Source organism: Anastrepha obliqua, chromosome 4 (genome assembly GCF_027943255.1).
Source record: "Anastrepha obliqua isolate idAnaObli1 chromosome 4, idAnaObli1_1.0, whole genome shotgun sequence".
Classification (NCBI taxonomy): domain Eukaryota; kingdom Metazoa; phylum Arthropoda; class Insecta; order Diptera; family Tephritidae; genus Anastrepha; species Anastrepha obliqua.
In genome coordinates, this window is record NC_072895.1 from 67373909 (window position 1) to 67392463 (window position 18555).

General features: G+C 38.3%; 1 protein-coding gene across 1 annotated transcript in view; it reads right to left on the bottom strand.

Moving 5' to 3' along the window:
* The window catches only part of LOC129245772 (protein sax-3), a 223264-nt gene that overhangs the window by 59560 nt on the left and 145149 nt on the right, over positions 1-18555 (bottom strand). Inside the window, exon 10 of the mRNA XM_054884152.1 lies at positions 3316-3476. Coding sequence (XP_054740127.1) covers positions 3316-3476 — 161 coding nt within the window. The remainder of the gene's footprint in view (positions 1-3315; positions 3477-18555) is intronic.

Consider the following 18555-nt stretch of genomic DNA (forward strand, 5'->3'; position numbering starts at 1 on the left):
TTGAAGTTGAAAAAGCAAAGGAAGCAACAGCTCGGCCTACATTTTATTTCGCCTTGCTCTTTCGCGGCGATGTAAAACTCATTGAAATTTAATCGCTCCACAGTTTATTCCTGGTGGCAACAATTGTTGCTAGTGTAATGACTCTTGCTTTGATTTTATGTTTCCACCTTAGTTGCGCCAGTTATTGTTGTTGCTTATCATTTAATAATTCGCTCTGCCACTTGTCTATTGTTAAATACGAACTTGGCTTGTGATGGTGAAGGTGGTTGCATGCCAATTTAGCAGATCGCTTGCATTTAGCGTGAAAGGATGAGTTTGTGCATGCGCCGAAAGATGACATTTGAAAATTCCCTCTTATAGTTATGGTCATAACTGCGTTAAGTGGGTGGAGATACGAATGGTAAGGAAAAAGAGTCTTTGAAGAAACCATAATTCTTGCCAAAAGAGAAGACACAATGAGCACTGAAGGCATTAGGGGGTGAAGAAATTGAAAAGCGTTGTTCGAAAATAGAAGCATACCACTCATTTGATTCGGGGTTTGATGGACTTACAATATTAAATAATAAACAAATTTATTGTAACGGGGCGCCCTGGGGATGGAATGATAAATATTGCACCAGGGAGCGCTTGAAACCCCTGCTACGGAGGCTAATTTTGTAGAACATTATCAAGACGCGCGCTAAATACTTAATAAGTTTAAGTAATGAAATACAGGGTTCGTACGGTAAGCATGCATATATGTCGCTATAACTTCCCGAAACCATTATTTTTTCATTCGCTCTTTTTCAGATAAGACATGGAGGACTACAACTTAACTCAAAAAATGAAGATACTTCTAGTTATCGTCGTCACACAGATTTTAAAATACCTAATTTTCTTAAGCGCGCTCGTTCATTCGTTCATAAAGTTCGCCGACGTGAATTGGAAGCATGATCCGGTGAGTTATCCACGAAGATCTCCGATCCAATAATCCGATAAAGAGAACAATTCATGGCTGTGCTCCTACTCTATAGAGTTCCTATTGTCATGCACACGAAGTTTCCATTCACTGGTATGGTTTTAGGATTTGTAAGCAACAAGGGATATGTAATTCTACCAAAACTCTTTACGCCAGGACTTCGAGTGAATTCTGCCATATATCGAGGTTCTAGAGACAGTAGTGAGAATCAGGAGTCACATTATACGCGATGCGGGCTGTCAACGCTATACAGTTTTCAGTAAGCTTTTGCTCCTCTACATAAGGCGATGGCGACACAGGATTGGATGGCTCAAAATTTACATAACCACATTACACCAAACTTATGGCAGCCTAATTCAAGGCACTTTAATCCCCTTTATTACTACGTATGGGGCGTAATTGGGCATGAGACCAATAAGCATCTTCATAACACCATTTCTTGGGCATTTGTTTTGGGCGTGCATTGATTCCTGACCTGGATTGAGGCGGTTATTGGAGCTAATGGTAATTTTAGTCAATTATTTTATTAGATATTCAATAAATTAAAGTTGTGCAAAACATTCGTGAAATTTCCTTACATTATATTTTATGCATATTCGAAATATGCAGAGGGCATGAACCGCCAAAATCATAGAAAAAGATTATTTCTAATATCAATCGCTCCTGGGCAGACAATGGTAAACTTTCGAGTGTGTTTTTCTTCTTATCTCTACTAACTGTATGTTCCTCCAATTGCAAAGTAACCACCTGTTATGGCGTGTTGCGTTCCACAAATCGCAGGAGAAGCTCAGCCAATTACACTGTCCAATACAATAATAAAAAATAATAAAAAACAAGGTCCCATGAGCCTATAATTGGAGGTTTCCAATGAAATTGAACACCTCCTCCGGCTTTTTGTTCCATATCCCCAATGGACTAAGAGTCGCACCCGCTAGGTGTTCGACTCTTTGCCTTGTGAAGACCGCACATTCATTATTATACTCATTCGTACACAACTTACTAGTCTATTGAACGGGAATAATGGTCTTTGAAAAATGTATCCTTAAGTATTCTTGAAATTTCTTTACGCGAAACGTCAAAAATAGGTTAAACTTTCCGCCTGGGAAATAAGGGGTAAGCAATACTATAAAATATCTATATTTGTCCTGGCGAAAAGTAAAAAACAATTTTTTTTTAAAAGCAGGAATATGATATTATATCTTAGACTGAGTGTAAGTGTTAAAAACATTTTTTTGAAAATTTAGTCCATTGGAATTTTAAAGCCCTTCAAAAGATAAAATTTGTGAGAAAATGTGAAACTGAGTATGCAAATTCGTATACGAAATTCTCTCATGTGCATATATGCAATTTTTCCTGCATAACTTTTACCGTCGCCCTGTGTTACCCACCTGATAAATTTCATCAATAGTTCGAAGCGGTTGATACAAGCGTAGGTAGTCATTGTTCGATTCTTCTTATAACTCCACCTACATATCTCGCTTACCGTCTCTCTCATACCTCTCGCGTCTCTCCCCTATCATTTTCTGTTTCGCTATGGTATCACAATGAACCGATTTGATTTCTCGTTCAAACCTAACGCTTGTTAAAGACCGTTCACTCAATAATCGATACCAAATTAATTTATTAGTACCTCCAACAAAAATGCCATCATTTCTATTTAAAAACAGAGCAATGTCACACACACACATTACACATTGCTGCTCACTTTTCCAATTACTCTACTGCTATGTATTTGCTTAGCATTTAGTTCGCTTCAAAATGCTTTACTTACTTGGTGAAGAATATTAAATGAAGCCATAAAGTAATTTTGAAACCACTTCAAAGCATAAATTCTCATTTATTGGCAAAATTGTGAAAAATCGGTAAGCAAAGCTGAAGTCAATCACCCTGCCAATAAAGCTGGCTCTGATGGGGAAATACGAGCTCATACAGACAAACAAAGTACCAATAAACTACACAACGAGCGAGTAATCACAAAGGAATACAAAGCAATAAAGCGTTGGTGGAGTTGCAAGGAGTAACGATTGCGAGACCTTTGTAAAGCAAAAAATGGGCAAAGCAATTTGCCGGACTGCATAGACAAAGCATTTTGTTGTGTTGAAATTTGCAGAAAGTTGGAAAAAATTTGGAATAATGCCACCACGCGCATACACAAGCGCACATTAACTGAAATTTGCATATAGTTGGTGTTGATAAAGGACTCGCTTTGCAAAATTATTGTTTTGCGAAGGAAAAGTTTACTTTTTGGGAAAAGAAATGAAAAAGAAGTACTTAAATGCTAAAACATAAGCAAAATTCAAAAAAAAAGAGAAAAAATTAAACCTGAAACAACATTCTTATACGTATGCATCACTTACCCGATAATTGGACCAGTTGCTCCCGGCTTCTCTTGGCTGCGCGACCAACGCAATCCGATGCTATGCTGTGTGACGTTCACCACCTTTGGTGTGCCGGGCGGTGCCGGATAAGCACTTGGATCCACCGAACGATGCAGCATTGATGAACTGCCCTTTTCCACCTGCCGCAGTTGTAGAAGTCCAGAAAATGAAAGCAATGGAATAGCAATAATGATGTTTTTTATTTTGTTGAGACATAAATGGGTTGTTGCCCAATTTTCCATGGAGTGCAACCATCAATGCAATTTGTTGAGCGGTGTTTTGTTGTTGGACGCGTTATGAACGGTTGTCGATTGCCAATGGCGATACGTCATCATCATCATCCAGCCAAAAGGCGCATATGCAAAATGCAAATATGAAAAGAAAGGCGAAAAGATTGCAAAATATGAGTAAATTGTTGTGAAAATAACGGTTGTACAATTTTGTGGTCCTATTTGCTCTTTTTACTAACTATTCGCAACTGCGCTTGTCATCAGCTTCTCAGAGAAGTTGTAATTTACCAGCACTTGAGTGACATGAGTGATTGGCATGCTGACAGACAGCTCGCCGACGTTGAGCCACCGAAAAAGATTTGAATGATATAACTGATTTGAATAGACAAACACATGCACACTTATAATAGTATGTGTACTTAGTTACCTTCGAATTTGGGATTGAGTGATCTGCAGTGCCGCATGGCGCATTGATGGATTGATTGGCTAGCGCTTGAAAGCGCTTTAGAATTGAAAGGTGAAGCAATCCATTGGTTTAAAAATATTACAAGGGGAATAGTAGTTCACAAGAAAAACAAGAATAATCCATCCCCTAAAAGTACTCAGATAAAGTCATGAATGTTCCATAAATATTAGGGTGCTTTACTCATCAAATAAAAAGAAGCGCTACAGTTTTCCAATCGGAACTTAAAGACTTATTATTTTGTAATGATCACCGCGAAAATATTTCGGAAACTTATTTTGATTTACATTAGCTGGACCAATTTAAAAGCAACTGTAAAAATAGAGTTTCTTTAAATAAAATTGGTTACTAAATTTTTTTTACAAAAAATCACCTCAGATGATAACCGAACCTAAAATTTAGAGGACGACGTAAAAATCTTTAAAAATTAGGTAAATGGAATCAAAATAATATTTGCGAAACAAAATTTAGAAATGAATGGGAATGGGAAATATAAATAAATGCAAAGGGTGAGCAAATATCTTTTCAATGATATCTTAAAAATCTAAATCTGTTAAGGTCTGATCGAGTTACTCAAGATTCCCTTAAACCTTTAATCGAGAAAATGTCGAAAAAGGCATCAAAAACTGTATTATTTTGGCTAAAATATTTTGACATTTTTGTGCATAACTTTTGAACATCAGTTCTGATATTATATTAGGTTACTTTTTAGAAAAAAATTATTTTAAAAACTTGTATTTATAAAAAACTCGCTTTCTATAATTACTTTCAAATCGGTCCAGCTCTCGGAAATCTTGATATTTTCCCGAAACATTTTGTCCGGACTCTTAAAATGTAATAAGTTTTATAATTCTAGTGGAAAATACCCAATTTTTTTTTATGCGGCACCTTAGCGACAAATAATTCTGAGGAGATTCCGACGTAATCATAAAATTCTTTCGCAATTTCGAGATTCCTGTCGAAATCGGTGTTACTGATTTTCAGTTTTTCAGGCTGAAGGCATAAATAAATGTTGGTTTGGGGAAAAAGTAATGTCGTATTTTGTCAATTGAGCGCGACATTTAAACATATCTTGCGTTGTACTAATTGCATCGGGTTACACTGAACGGCGATTTGAAGACAACAATCTGTACTACAAGTGTCTCTTTGACAGTGTTGTGATCGTACGTTTCAGTCTTAAGTTATAGCGCATCAAAGATGGAGTCCACCAAGCAAGAAATTCGTCATATTTTACGTTTTTACTACCTTGGAGGTAAAAATGCAACGAAGGCGGCGGCAAAAATTTGTGAAATTTATGGGCCTGATACTGTAACGATTCGCATAGCTCAGCGTTGGTACGATCGATTTTGTTCTGGTGTAGTAGATGTCGAAAATGCAGCCCGTACTGGTAGGCCAATCGTCGTAGAGACTGATAAAATCGTTGAAATTATCCAAAGAGACCGGCATGTGAGCATTCGCTCGATTAGTCAGGAACTACTTAGGTGTAGACAACAAACCCGTTTGGATCGTGGTCGAGAAGCGTACGTTAAATAAAGCGTCAAATTTCGAACACGCATACGACATTTCTTTTTCACCAACCCAATACAAATAATTAAAACGGGCTTTAAACTGCATGCGGAACAAACATGTTAGGAAAATGTTCTATTGATAAATGGTGCATAATTTTCAAGTTATTTTTTCAATAAGTCTCGACCGTCCGCACATCGCTGACAATACGGGAGGTCGATTAGAATACCGACGATAGGCCAGAATGAATTAAAGTGAATTCATATTATAAAAAGGAAATTCTGAGATTTATTGCCACCTCTACTAAAGATTTCAAGCACTTTTAATGAAATGTAAAAAAATGTCAATTCGATATTGGTAGTTTTTATAACCTTGCCTTTAGTCGTCAAAATTAAAGGGATTACAAAATTCCCTCAACATTTTGTCTACCTTCCCTCTTCTACCAATAAAACAGCTACAGCAATGAAATCTACTTGTATTGCTAGTTGTATTTTAATTTTAAATTTCGTTGTTTCCCGTAATTATCTTTTTAAAACAACTCTTTCTGTGTCAATAAATATCAACGGTCCATCTAAATTTTTACATAATAAGTCGGTAGGACCAATTCGAACGTAAGGCAAGTGGTTGGCAACACTTAATATTCTATGTATAAAAAAGTTGGAATTTTCTAATAAGCATTTTTCCCGAATTCATGAAAGGATTTTCGCTGACGATGGGAGTTCGTTTTAATACATAATATGTGCTTTCTCGATGGCAACTATACCACGTTTAGGGTCCATCGCAGAGAACTCGTTGAGAACTCTTCTACTTTTGAATGATACCTAAAATTGGCTGAAACAGACTGAAACATGCTGCAGTGACTAATTAGGCGAAGGCTACAATTTTGTACGAAATAATTCTTTCCGAGCAAGCGCGGTTTTCAAAGCCAACCTGAATATCAGCCTAAATCGTCACTGCTTGCCCAATAGAAGAATTTTTCGTTTATTTATAAAGAATGGTTTCACTAGATAGTTCATATTACTAACATAAGCTCAGCCTAAAAAACATTGCCGAGGCCATGGAACTTAAAACTAAGATTGAGAAGGATCCCTTGCGAGTGTCTGCCACTTCTTACTTTATCGGCAGTAACTATGCTGTTGCCAGCTTCTATGGGGTTACTGTTTATCAGCGCAGACCATCGACTTCACACATTCCCATGTTTTCATAACCTTGGTGGTCTTGCTTTTAATACATGCTTGTGTAGAGCGCCCTATGTCAGGTAGCATAATTTTTTGTTTTCAAAATAAAATTGAAATTATTTTGTTGGTATGCTGAATATAGAATTATCAAAATAATTTTCAATAAAAGTGTGTCTAAAAAATTAAACTCCTAAGAAATAACCGTCGTAGGCCTGTATAAGTATACTTAAATGTAAATTGAAGAAGGAGTTGAAGAAAACAGCAACCAATTTAATGTTGTCGATTCAGTGCGATTGTTACACATTTTTAAATTGAATATTGTATTGAGAAAGTCAATTAAAGGAACCGCTGTGTCCAATGCAAAATTTACGTTAAAATCGCCACTTAAAATCATTGGAACTTTATCGTAATCCTTTCTAAGTATCCGCGATACTTCTGGTGTATACTTTAAAAAATTTTCGTGAATGAATTCCGTGATGCTATTTATTGATTGATTCGGTGAAATATAAATTGCCACAATTAAAACTGTTTTTCCATTGCTCAATCTGGTTTTTAGTTTTATTTTCTTTTTGTTTTTTTTTTCCGTCGATATTCACGACACTTTTCTGCATTATTTTTCGGCATAATTGCGGTAAATATTTAAAAATCAAAATATTTAAGAATATAAAAATACGGACGCGGTTGCTATTATGAGCGTCGTAACGCGTATATTACGGAGGATGGTTCCATGTGTAGAAGTCCACGCAAGTGGGGAAAGTTACTGATCGCCATTCACTTGGGAATGGCCAGGACGATTCTTCTGCATATGGTTCAAGCAGCTCACAACGGCCGGGATTAGCCCACGTATCCTCTGGGTAGCTTCCGAACATCCGTTCGGGAGTGAGCTAACGTGAGAAGGCGAAACATTCCAGGATAGCTGGTTGTGCGTTGGGTTTGGGACCCGCCACTTAAAAATCGCCCCCAATGAAAAGTTTTAAAAAGCCTCGGATGAGACCTCCCTATACTGATGACGACCCCTGCAAACGAACTAAGGATTATGATTTGAGGGCATGCACCTGGAATGTCCGGTCCCTTAATGGGGAAGGTGCCTCTGCCCGGCTGGTTGATGTCCTCGTGAGAGTAAAGGCTGACATCACTGCCATCCAAGAGATACGATGGACGGGGCAAGGAAAGAAAACCATGGGACCTTGCGACGTCTACTACAGCTGCCATGTAAAGGAGCGCAAATTCGGTGTCGGATTTGTTGTGGGAGAGAGACTTCGTCGCCAAGTACTGTCGTTCACTCCGGTGGACGAGCGTCTCGCAACAATCCGCATCAAAGCCCGTTTCTTCAACATATCGCTAATTTGCGCCCACGCCCCGACGGAAGAGAAGGACGATGCGACCAAAGATTCCTTCTATGAGCGCCTGGAACGTTCCTATGAGCGCTGCCCCCGCCACGACATAAAAATCGTGCTTGGCGACTTCAACGCCAGGGTGGGCAAGGAGGGAATTTTTGGTCCCACAGTCGGAAAATTCAGCCTGCACAACGAAACATCCGGTAACGGACAGAGGCTGATCGACTTCGCCGGGGCCCGAAACATGGTAGTCTGCAGCACCAGATTCCAGCATAAGAAGATTCACCAAGCTACCTGGCTGTCTCCTGATCGAAAAACGCGAAACCAGATTGATCATGTTGTGATAGATGGAAGACACGCTTCTAGTGTATTAGATGTACGTACGATCCGAGGACCCAACATCGACTCGGATCATTACCTTATTGCAGCCAAACTGCGCACCCGCCTCTGTGCAGCAAAAAACGTACATCTACCTACGCAAAGAATGTTCGACATCGAAAAGCTGCAATCACAACAGACAGCCAGAAGATTCGCCACTCGACTCTCACTCCTGCTCTCGGAGAGCACTGCCCAACAACCCGGCATGCGCGAGCAATGGAGCAACATTTCTCGTTCCCTACGTACCGCCGCCGAAGAAGAAATCGGATTCCGGCGAGCCCGAAAAAACAATTGGTACGACGAGGAATGTCATGCTGCCGCAGAAAGAAAGGATGCCGCCTATAGAGCCACGCTGCGATCGGGCGCAACGCGAGCCATGTGGGATCGCTACAGAGAGCTGAAAAAGGAAGAGAGACGTATTATCCGAAAGAAGAAACGAGAGGCCGAAATACGTGAGTGCGAAGAGCTTGAGATGCTGGCCAACAGGAACAACGCCCGAAAATTCTACCAGAAAGTTCGGCGGCTTACAGAAGGTTTCAAGACCGGGGCGTTTTCCTGTAAGAACAAAGACGGCGAACTGGTGACTGACGTACAGAGCAATCTTAGATTATGGAGGGAACACTTCTCGAACCTATTAAACAGTGACAGCTGCGCATGTCACCGAGAAAGTGAAGATCCCGATACCCCAATCGTTGACGACGGAATTGTCGTTCCGCTACCCGATCATGACGAGGTGAGAATAGCGATAACGCGGCTAAAGAACAACAAAGCCGCGGGCGCCGACGGACTGCCGGCTGAGCTATTCAAACATGGCGGCGAGGAGCTGGTAAGGTGCATGCATCAGCTCCTATGCTAAATATGGTCGGATGAAAGCATGCCTGCCGATTGGAATTTAAGTGTGCTCTGCCCAATCCATAAGAAGGGCGATCCTGCAATTTGTGCCAATTACCGCGGGATTAGTCTTCTAAATATCGCCTATAAGGTTCTAGCGAGCGTATTGTGTGAAAGGCTGAAGCCCACCGTCAACCAACTGATTGGACCTTATCAGTGTGGCTTCAGACCTGGAAAGTCTACCATCGACCAACTATTCACAATACGCCAAATCTTGGAAAAGACCCATGAAAGAAGAATCGACACGCACCATCTTTTCGTCGACTTCAAAGCTGGATTCGACAGTACGGAAAGGAGTTACCTGTATGCCGCGATGTCTGAATTTGGTATCCCCGCAAAACTAATACGGCTATGTAGGATGACGTTGCTCAACACCAGCAGCGCCGTCAGAATTGGGAAGGACCTCTCCGAGCCGTTTGATACCAAACGAGGTTTCAGACAGGGTGACTCGCTGTCGTGTGACTTCTTTAACCTGATGTTGGAGAGCATCGTACGAGCCGCAGAACTTAATCGCTCAGGCACAATTTTTTATAAGAGCGTACAATTGCTGGCGTATGCCGATGATATTGACATCATCGGCCTTAACAACCGCGCTGTTAGTTCTGCCTTCTCCAAACTGGATAAAGAGGCAAAGCGAATGGGTTTGGTGGTGAACGAGGACAAAACGAAGTACCTCCTGTCTTCAAACAAACAGTCGGCGCACTCGCGTATCGGCACCCACGTCACTGTAGACAGTTATAATTTCGAGGTTGTAAAAGACTTCGTCTATTTAGGAACCAGCATTAACACCGATAACAATGTCAGCCTTGAAATCCAACGTAGAATCTCTCTTGCCAACAAGTGCTACTTTGGACTAAGTAGGCAACTGAGCAGTAAAGTCCTCTCTCGTCGAACAAAACTAACACTCTACAAGACTCTCATCATGCCCGTCCTTACGTATGGCGCAGAAGCTTGGACGATGACAACATCCGATGAAGCGACGCTTGGAGTGTTTGAGAGAAAGATTCTGCGCAAGATTTTTGGACCTTTGCACGTTGGCAACGGCGAATATCGCAGACGATGGAACGATGAGCTGTATGAGCTTTACGACGACATAGACATAGCACAGCGAATAAAGATCCAGCGGCTACGTTGGCTGGGTCATGTCGTCCGAATGGATACAAACGCTCCGGCACTGAAAGTATTCGATGCGGTACCAGCTGGTGGTAGTAGAGGAAGAGGAAGGCCTCCTCTGCGTTGGAAAGATCAGGTGGAGAAGGACTTGGCTTCACTTGGTGTGTCCAATTGGCGCCGGTTAGCACGAGAAAGAAACGACTGGCGCGCTTTGTTAAACTCGGCCAAAATCGCGTAAGCGGTTATAGCGCCAATTAAGAAGAAGAAGAACGCGTATATTACACAGACGTACTAACATACACACAAACATTCGTAGGACGCTTGGTCTAAGCAAGTATTAGGTAGTGTAGTATAGGTATACATAATGCCTTCTCGCTCACCGTGGCTCCGTAATACGCAGGCACGCACATATACGTACTAGCATACATACAAACATACATACGTATGACGCTTGAACTAAACACCAAAGCAAGTAATAGGCAGTGTAGTATATATACTACAATACTCACTATACTAGCGTGTCTCAGTGGCTTCGTAGTGTCGCTTTTTCGTTTCATCGAGTCTCAAATCACTCCCAACGATTCTAAAGAAGTTTTCACTTCAAAAAAAGTTTGTAAGTTTGTAAAACCAACATTTTGTTTAAACAACAGTTAAAATCTCCGAAAGGATTTTTTCATTATAACTTCGGCATTGAATGCCCTTTTTTTTAAAGCGATATATTGTTGTAAAACCAATTGATACATTTTAGTCACATTGCAGTACACAACAATATATCAGTTACAAAAAGTGGGCATCAAAAAATTCATTTTCGCTGCTTTAAGGTTGGTCCAAAATGTTTCTTATATTTTTTCTTTAACTTTTTGTTTGTATGTCGAGGTTATGAATAAATATTCATTTTTGCGGTTCTTCTTTCCAAAAAAAAAAAATTTGTTTTTCATTATTCGTTTTTGCATGAGACAGTGCCCGCCGTAATCCAAGTTTTTTTTTTTAAGTTTATATTTTAAGCTATTTTGTAATTGAAAGCTCCAAGTCGAACCGCATTAATTTGAGTGCAAAATTATGCCTCCCAAAAGGCTTCATGTACTTAATTTTATTTCAGACACAGAGCTTATATTTCTAATATACTACCGAAACAAGTTTAGGAAAAACAATTTTCATTCATTAGTATTTAACATCAGAATGAGTAAAAAATTTGGCAATGAAATATGTCAGCGCTGCAAGCAAAAATTTCGTTAAAATTTCTCAAGTACGCAGATGCATTTATAAATCAATTCGTAAACATTTGCATACATACACACACACACACACACGAATGCTGGTATTTTACAAAAACAACGTAGCACAACAAAATGATAACCAATTTAATGATCGCCGCCAATTTAATCGAAATTTGTTTACATACGAGCCGCCGTGTGTATAAGTGCTTGCAACAATTTGCGTGGCAACGCATGTGGCAGCATACAAATATTGTTAAATAGCAACGTCCAATGAATGGAGCGTAATTTTTCAAGCAATTTCGTTGGCCAGCTGAGATGTGCGATGAAGTAAACAATTATTTTTTTGTGTTGTTGTTTTTTTGCTTTCATTTTTAATTTCTGACCGAAGGGCAATCAATTAATTTCAATTTTTTGATGTATTACAAATGTAAAAAACTGGCCTGTAAATGATTGATGTGTTGCATAAAACATAGCGAAAAAAGTATGCGGCGGATAGAAGAAAAAGCTTGTGATGCAAGAGCAAATGCAGTTGGATATTAAAATCAGAAGGGCACAAAGTTGTGTGATGCAGTTTCTGTCGCAGGGATAGGTAGGAAGGGAGAGGAAAAGAGAGGTAGACAGGATGTTGTGGCAAGCAGCAATAACGGGCTGATAGAAAGCAGGTGCGGTGGTGTAGTCTACGTTGATGCGCGAGTGGAGGCAGGCAAAAATGTATGGAGAATTTTTTCACATTGATTTGACATTTTTTTTAGATTTTTATTGTTAACATTTATATATTTTTTTTTCATTTGCAATTTTCGCCTACTGCATAAATTACATACAACTACAATAAAGTGTGCTGCAAAAATTAAACCACAAACCAAATATCGTGACAGTGTGGAGGCCAAGTGTTAGTAATGGCGCTGGAAACGGGTGGCTGGGCTGCTGGCGGCCTGGTCATCACACTTACAATACGACAGCCACAGCCAAGCAGGCGTCTGTGTGCATAAAAAAGTTCACATAGCAGAACAAACAAACAAACATATCCACACACACGTACATATTTGTGGGCCGCGAATATGTAAGTGCCCGCTCGTCAGGCTATATGCAGTTTGTGCCTGAGAGGATTCACGACAAGGGCACTAAATTGTTTTATGCAAATTGAGTTGAAAATTGTGCTGCAACACAATACGCCAGCCAGTCAACCAGTCAGCTAGCCAGTTAGTCCGCCGGCCACTTATGCAGCCGTAGTGCGAGCAGTAAAGCTTTAGGAGAATTCTAAAAATCAGTAAAAAAAAAGATGTTTATGCTCAATTACGCACCATTTAAAGCGACAAACCACTGCACAGTGGGTAGAAGTGCACAAAGGCGTAGAACTTTTTTTTGCTCAATTTCAATTTTTTTCTTTCTTTTTACGCGTATGTTTTTGCTGCCGCTGGAATGTTAATAAAAATGCAAATTTTATTAGTAAATTATGAAGGCTCAACGATAAGTGCAATCGGTTGTGAGAAGCGCCAAACTTCGGCCGCATACGCACCACCCATAATTACTGTAATTTTTTGTGTTTATTTTTTTTTTTTTTTTTCGCTAATCTCTTCTAAATTGTTGATGACTTTCGAGAAATACTCTTGGCGCACAAGCACATGCACAAAGTTGTGCGAAATCACGCACAAAAACATTTTTCATAAACATTTCCTGCCGCCGGTGTAGAGCGGCATGCCAGTGTGTGTAGGTCAGCCAATTGTGTGCCACACTAAGGCTGGAAGGGGCATCTGTTAGTGTGGCAAATAAAATGCGCAATTTATGTGACAGTTGCTGAAGCGCAGCGAAAATGTCACGTAAATGTGGCATAAAGGCTTGTAAATGTTGGCTGAGTGCCTTAGAGCAGCACTTTTGAAAGAAAAGCATACGTTTTTTTTTTGAAAAAATTTTAATTTTTTTTGCATTTTTCACATCTTGCCAAAATGTATGGCGTGCGAAAATGCTGACATTTGTCCAGATAAAAGAAATTGGTGTGGCATAAAACATGCAGATTATGTTGTGCATCAGGCGCGTCATGACAGTTATACCGGCGGCGACACTTTAAAATGATGTTTTCTTGCAAAATTTAGTGATGCACTGCTTCTACTTAGGTAACTAATGGGAGTATGCAAATGTGCGCTCATAGTTAGTTGGTTACCTTTTCTTGCCGCATTTGAAAAGGTTTTTAGGTGTATGCAAATTATCGCACAAAATTATCTCTTACTGATTTGTTTATTGCATTGCGTTATTTGTTTTTTATTGGGCTTGCGTGGCATGTCCATAGAGGTGTTTAAGATTTGAAAAGACAGAAAATAAGCTATAGCACTTGATGGGCTTTCGCCTCTTCATTCGTCACTCAATTGGTTTCACCAAGAAAATGAATGTAATTATACTGTGCAACACAGTTTTCAGGCAAACAACGCTCATAACTTTTGTGACTAGGTCACTGCATGAATTAAAGAAAAATATATGTGTATATTTTTATTTATATACCCCCTTTTCTTAATTTTTTGTTTTGAAACTTTTTTTAATTTTTTGTTTATTGAAAAACTTTCTCCGCTGGTTCTTTGGTTATTTCAGCATTTTAAGCTTCCGACGATTTTTTCCTCTTTGTGCAAAATTTTGAACTTATTTTTAAACACAGGAGGGTTTTGAAAGTTTCAGTATATTAAAATGATATGCCATTATTTAGAAACATTTTTGGGAGAATATTTTGGAAAATTTTTAAAATTTTTGTGCGGTATTTACTCGAACATATGTGGAGCGATTCACTAGAAACTTTAACTGCATAATAGCAACTATCTAAAGAAGAAGTATCAATCACTCGCAATGAAAATGCTGGCTGGCTTTTTACACGAAAAACAAAAATACTGGTTCGTATTTAATGAACAATTTTCATTTTTATTTAAATTTTTTAAAAGTTGTTTGAAAAAAAAATCAAAATTTCAAAAACAAAAAAAATATTGTACTTCTAAAGCTTTGCAGAATTTTTTTTAAATATAATATTTCATAAGCAGATGAATGGGAAATTTTGTACAACCTCAAAAAATAAATGTTTTTTATACCATCTAAAATTAAGAGTCGGTCTGAATATTATTAGAAATAAGACCAGCGGTTATCAAGTTATTTCAAATTGAACTAAAAGGTAAGCAAAACTTTAGTTTTTTTAATTGATTTCGTGTTTTTTTGTTTATATTGTTTTTGTTTTGCTGAGTATATGTGTGTACATTTTTAAGTCTATAGGTCACAAAAAAGCTCCTCGTAAAAAGCTATCTGCCGCGCAGAGGCGACATGAAACAAGAAAAAGCAACACGACAAACTGAAGGAGGCGCTCTGCCAAACATCCAACAGAGAAGTACAAGTGGCTTTCTTGTATATAAGATGTGCCGTAATCACTATTTGTATCCATAAAATCCTATTCTTCCCATAATCGCTATTAGTATTTAGTCCCTTTGCCTCTAACATCATGTAGTGTGATGATTCGATATGGAAAGCTGTGAAAGGATGATTTGAGTTTGAATGATTTTGCTGTTTTTCCATGACGCCGCAATGACCTCCTTCAATCTGTATTTGTTGCTAAGATTTTGACTTCTCAAACTGAAATCAACCAGACCTTCTGGATGATGTTAATAACAGGTGACTTGAATAGCCAGTTAGCAAAAAGATTGATGCTAACGTATACCTGGCCACATAGATAGGAACGTTGTCTTGTTGCAGTTGCCAGCTTAAAGCAGCATTTTCGTAATCATAAGCGGAAACTTTGTGGCTGTCGTTCCTTGATTTTCTTTTGCGCTTATAAACGACAACTTTCTTAAATTACCCAATGACACCGCACAACATCACAGACCCATCACTAGATTGACGATTATTGAAGATGTTTTTTAGTACATAAATCGTGTCTATAGTAAGCCCATCAATCTAGATTCTTTTCGTCAGAAAATATAATTTTCCGTCCAGTATATATAATCGAAAGCGAACTTCTACTTTTACATTGGCCTGCGCTTAATATTTTTGTATTTATTCCACGGACTGAGAACGGCTCTAAATTTTCTGAACTCACCGGATTCTCATGCTTCAATAATTTTCAGACTTTAATTGTCGGGCAGACGGTGTTTATATAATATAAATAATATATTTTGTGAAGTATTTGTTTTGAAAAAGTTGTGAACAATTGATTATGAAATAGACTAACAAGCAGGCCGATAATTGTATTTTACTAAGCCATATATAGGACAATATGATGTCTCAAACCTTGCAATTTTGCAAGGCTGGCTATCAAGTATGCTAGATGCCATTCGAAGGCTTTTGACAAAGACTCTCATAAAATTTTTCGAAGTAAATTAGCGTACTTCGTATTCCATTCCAGGGATAGCATCATATTTATGTATAATATATGGTAGGCGCTGCTCAGTTGTACTCGAAAAAAACAGCTTCCCGTTCTTTCCAAGTATCGCCTGGTATTCCTCAAGGTAGTATTCTCAGCCCACTTCTCTTTGTAGTTTCTATTAATGTTAAAAATTCATTTATTCAAGTTTCGAAATTTCTCCTTTATGCTGATGATTTTAAAGCTTACTCCGCTATATCGAATTCAAGATTCAGTTTTATTACAATCCGATCTAGACAAAGTTTATTTTTGTTGCGAGGAAATTCGTTTATATTTGAATACTGACAAATGCTTTTAAGTAGTTTTTTCAAGAAAATCTAAAGCCATAATATATTTAATAGTTCGGGGTTTAAACTGAAAATTGTATACCAAATTGAAGAATAAGGGGTCTTTTTCGACTTTAAATGAATTGAATGAATGAAAGTTATATATAACATTTGAATATGCCCGTTTAAAATATGGCACTTTTATCTGGCGGCCCTTCCACGCCACTTACATAAAAAGAATTGAGCGTATACAAGAAGTTTCTTATAAAATTCGCGTTGCCGCCACTGAACTTTCCATTGCCCCCATACGTTTCCCAAGGTCAGCTGCTGAATTTAACATCACTACACAGTAGAAGCACACTTTGCGCTGTTCTTTGTAATTGAATTTGATTGCGCTGAGATCTTAAAAAGATTTCTCTTGGTATATCTTTCAGGAACTTGACATGTTCCATATGCAACTGAACAAATTCAATGATACTATGAATGCATCTTTTGCGCGAACCTTACGTGAACTGAATAAAATCAAAGATATCGACTGGTCCTTTACTATAGCAGCATTGAAAGAATCTGTTTATAAGTAAGCTGGTAAGAATATAATTGTATGGCTTTGTTAAATAAATAAATAAATATATAAATAAATAAATTGCAGACTACATATGGATATCGCTTCATAATGGACTTATTTAAAAACACAACCTACAGTTTTTTTCGTACGATTCCTCAAAGTCTCAACCAAGCGAAAAGCGCGCAAACTGACTTTTTCTTTAAGTTCTAATAATAACTTAAAAACAATTATAATTTCACTTCATTAGTTATTAGCTATGTAATATTTCCGAGAACCAAAAAAGTTGTAAATTTACATCTTAAATGAAAACTTTACGCTCCAAAAGTGACTTTTATTATTTTGCTAAAAATAATAAAATAAAAGAAAGAAATAAAACATTCTAAATCTGCGCGCATCAACGAGTTTCGCCAAAAATTATTGGTTTGCTTTGCTACCATGCAGCGCCAAATATTTAATTGTGCATAACAACAACAACAAAAAATTAAATTAAAATAAAAAAACTGCATCTAACGAAGTATGAGCAGCAATGAAAATATTTTAATTTGCATTTTCTTGATGTGAAATTTGCAAAATTTGTTGGCGCACAAATAAATTCAGCGGAAAATTGCGAAGCCGAAAGCGATAAAGTTATACTAAAACGCTACACAAATGTGAAAATATTTGGCAGTGAGTTGATAGAAGGGAGCCATTGAGGCAAACTAATGCCTGTGTTGCAAGTGCTAAGTGGCAAGTGTTTGTATGTATGTGCTAAGCATCTAGTAAGTGGCACGGTAGATTAGTGCAAATGCTCGTGCGTGGCATCGCATACTCGGATGGCAAGTGGCATGTGGTGGGTTGCGCAAATATTGCGCGCTAAGTTTGCCAAATCAAATTTTTATGATGCATACCGCAAAATTTCTAAAGCAGATGCAAATATGCGAATATGAATCTACATACATGCATACATAAAATATGTGTAGGCATCAGTGAGTACCCTGCAAAACATTAGGCCACTAATCCCTAAAAAGCGTATTTCGACATTAGTCTCCATGGGCTACAAAGCTGAGAAGAAAATGGAAATAACCGCTACAATGGCATAATATGAACACTGCATCAAAGCTCTGGTCCTAGTCCGCACTCGGTCGGGTGGATTTTTCAAATTAAATAAATATGAAGTAACTTTGTAATATTTTGATTCAAAAAATTATGTAGGTTTAGAAAGCATTTAGAATGTGAAAAGTAAATAAACTTAATGCAATTGACTGGGCCAAGATTAGAGCTCCAGACTTTATGTGTGGTATGCCAATTCTCTTCTCTATCAGCAGTAAAACTCAATTTAGTTTCGCATAGTTATGCTTTCCGAATTTCGAATTTGGAAAACGACTAGTCTCATCTCATATCTGTTCGGATATAAAAATGATACAATTAGTATTTTCTTAGGACCGGCTACAACAAAAGTGAGCAGTTCATTCCACATAAAGGGATCCAAAGTGTCAATAGACGTACGCTCCTTTGTGATTAATCCCGCACAAGTCCCGGAGTAATCGCGTTTTTGAAGGTAGCGCGCGCGCACACAAAACTTTGGATGTACATATAGGTATAATCGATATATGAATCGCATGTGGCAGATGTGCGTGAGTGGTTGAGTGGTGCAGGAATAGAGGCAGCCAAGCCGCGTAAAACATGTGTACGATGCGCTGCAAAACAAATGA